This window comes from Xenopus tropicalis, chromosome 4 (genome assembly GCF_000004195.4).
Source record: "Xenopus tropicalis strain Nigerian chromosome 4, UCB_Xtro_10.0, whole genome shotgun sequence".
NCBI classification, from domain to species: domain Eukaryota; kingdom Metazoa; phylum Chordata; class Amphibia; order Anura; family Pipidae; genus Xenopus; species Xenopus tropicalis.
The window spans coordinates 101,182,930-101,186,210 of record NC_030680.2 but is presented as its reverse complement, the minus strand read 5'-3'; the positions used below and the strand labels follow the sequence as shown (position 1 = coordinate 101,186,210).

Genomic DNA, 3,281 nt, shown 5'->3' with positions numbered 1-3,281 from the left:
ACTGCAGTATGATTGTGGTGCTACCAATATACTTTTAACTGAACAAATAACCAAAATGTTAGGTTTCATTGCGTTACAAAAAACCCTTCTCGTTAGGGTTTTGCTGGACACATATATATGTCGGTTTTGAATGAGAATCACTCACAATATTCATTGGGCACAATTTCACAATGATGCACTAACACTGTGTGTCACAGAAAGACTCAGAATAGCAAACCATGTTACGACTTGTTTCCCACAAGGAGTCTGGTGCCTCCACCCTTGTCTTTTTAAAAGATCAATGTCACTTTATTGCACACTCTGTTCAAGCTTTGCAGTATCACCCAGCCCCAGGCTTTGGCTCTTCTCTGTGGCCCAGCTGCTGTATCCACTCTAGGCTAGGATAAAATGGCACCCAAAGGCTCAGTCTCTATATCAGGAATCCCCAACCTTTTTTTTTTACCCGTGAGCCACATTCAAGGGTTAAAAGGGTTGGGGAGCAACACAAGCATAAAAGTTCATGGGGGTGCCAAATAAGGGCTATGATTGGCTATTTGGTAGAACTTATATTGACTGGCAGCCTACATAAGGTTCTGTTTGGCAGTACACATGGTTTTGATGCAACCAAAACTTGCCTCCAAGCCAGGAATTCAAAAATTAACACCTGCTTTGAGGCCACTGAGAGCAACATCCAAGGGGTTGGTGAGCAACATGTTGCCCCCAAGCCACTGGTTACTGCTCTATATAGTTTAAGTGAAAGCTGACTTTAGTTTAATTACTATTTTCATTATCTATCTATGCAAAATGTTAAAGGGATTTTGTCACAGGAAAACATGTTTTTAAATTTATTTTATATTTAAATTTGAAATTTGCTGTGTTCTTAGTTTCCCAGGTGCCCATGGCCATGTGACTTTTGCTGATAAAGTTCAGTCACCCCTTACTGTTGCACTGCAAATTGGAGTGGTTTCACCCCCTTTCCCCCCCAGCAGCCAGTTAGCTGGGAAGGTAACAAGATAACAGCTCGCTGCTTTGCTAAGTATGCCCCCCACTTAGTGGTAGATCAGAATAGCACTCAATAGTAAAACCCAAGTAACACCGAAGTCATGACTCCAGTTACATTGAGTAGGAGAAACAATAGGTTACCTGAAAGCAGTTTCATTGTGAAGTGCTGGCTCCTTCTGAGAGCTCAGGATCAGTCACTATGGCTGCCTAAACGCCAATATTATAGCTTAAAAAATACATTTATTGGTTCAAGAATAACATTTGAATGAATTTTTTGCAATGTACACAGTGCAATTTAGTAAGAAAAACGACACCATTAAAATTGAATACCTTTAAAGTGAGAGAAATAAGTAATCACAGTTTTATGCATTTATTTTACAGGTAAAAGAACTGCATGAGGAGGAAGCACAGTGGGTAAATTATGATGAGGATGAACTGTTTGTGAAGATGCAGTTGGCTGATGGGATTTTTGAGGCCTTAATTCGGGACACAGTGCATGTTCTGCAAAGCATCCAGCAAAAAAAGAACCTCCTAATGCTGGTTTGACAAACTACCATACCTCTCATGGTCTTCACCGTGCGTGACTTGTGAACATAAGGGCTCTATCCATAAGGAGCAAAAAGACGGAGACGTGTGCGTAAAAACAAAACTTTTTCACCCTGGAAGAAAAAGTGATGGAAGAAAAAGATAATAGGTTCCCAGTTTACATGACTTGTGAACTAGACACTTTGGTCCCTTATTTTGTAAATGTTAGATTGTCCTGCTTTAAATTATTTACATATCATGAATTGTTTTCAGGCAGATCTGTTCAATTCAAGGAAGGGGAATCCTGAATTTCCATGCAGTTTCTTGTTGCCTTTATCAAGGCCAAACTGTAGGAAGTTTAAAAGGTGTGTGAGGCTTACAAGGGATATAAATTAGCATGAAAGTGTGTGTGAGGCAGGGTGTGTACTGCAGCCTCATCAAGTGTCCTTAATTTCTTGTAATACTTGAAAAGTTGGGTGTACAGTATTACATGTAGGCAATAGGATCTCTCCCAGTGGAAGTCATGTGAGAAACCATGAATGGGAAAATATTTCTTTTACAAAATTGTTTTAATGTTAATGAACAATACATGACAAGGGGGCAGCAAAGGCTCCTCATAATTTATTAAATAAATTCTACCACAGTACATTTATTTCTAGGACCAAGAGGATTGATAAAGTAAAAAAAAAAAAACCTAGAGGAAGTATATGTAAGCAGAATTAGTATTTTCAAATCTCTTCATCCAAGATGATGTAAATGAATTTACCTCTCCTCTCCAATACATTTCACTTATAGCACTTAATCACACTCTTTTATTGAGTTCCCTGAATAAAGGTGAGCAGTACATAGTGTAATATGGTTAGCTAATGTGGTCATCACTTTGTATGGGGCCACCAAATTAGCAGATATAAGCTCCTAGTAAATCGGAGCTGGTCAGATTGACATATTGGTCATCATATGACCGCCAGTGGTTGTCGGAGACCATCAATCCAATACAAAATGACAGGTGCTAACACCCATGCCACCCATATGTTAGATCTGTACGCACATAATTGGATAATTCAACCAGTAGACTGAACAGCTCACAAAGGAATATGCCCGTATGTAGCAGCTTTTAGAGTGGCTTATTGAATCACAGTTAAGATAACACTATTTTAATAACTATCAGTAATTGTTTTTGTGGCATATCAGTGACCTGGAATCAATGGGCCAAACAACAGATGAGATGAGAGACATAACATGGATCCTAGTGGGAAAGTAGCCCAGTTACTTATGAACGAAAAAAAGCTTTACATGAACCATCAATACTATGCACTAGTACAGGACCTAAAAACTTTCTTTATTTATTTTTGCATCATATTCTTTCACATGTGTGTTACTCCTAAACCATCACAGTTGTGTTACATGTAAAGTATCTGACAGCTGATGTCCCAGACATAGCAGCTCAAAAGAAGCTGTCCCTGAGGAAGAGTGTGACTGCTACGCATTGGGTACTCGCTCCTCCTGCACATCATCAGATCACATAGTCTCTGGCAGCAGACTTGGTTCCCCGAAGGTGCTGTGCACAGCTCAGGAGGCACCTGAACCTGTTACCCAAAATGCTGCATTGTAAAACCCTTTGCTTTGTATAGGCCTGTTAAATACTAACAGGATAATGTACTTTAACAAACATAGAAGAAAAGTTGTAAATAAACATTGATTTGAGCCATAACAAACAATGTGGTCTTCACTGAGTAAGAACTCATTAAGAACCAACCTATTTCTTGCTATTGTAA

At 39.1% G+C, this 3,281-nt stretch overlaps 1 protein-coding gene across 5 annotated transcripts in view; it reads left to right on the top strand.

The window, feature by feature from the left end:
• cep350 (centrosomal protein 350kDa) overlaps positions 1 to 2,927 on the top strand; it is a 44,612-nt gene extending 41,685 nt beyond the window's left edge. For 4 of the 5 annotated variants that reach the window (XM_031900986.1, XM_031900985.1, XM_012962425.3 and 1 more), the window contains exon 37: positions 1,363 to 2,139. In XM_031900986.1, the coding sequence (XP_031756846.1) occupies positions 1,363 to 1,527 (165 nt within the window). In that variant the 3' untranslated portion in view covers positions 1,528 to 2,139. Of the gene's footprint in view, positions 1 to 1,362 lie in introns of all 5 variants that reach the window. The other variant, XM_002936964.5, reaches the window with a different exon arrangement.
• The last annotated feature ends 354 nt before the right edge of the window (positions 2,928 to 3,281 follow it).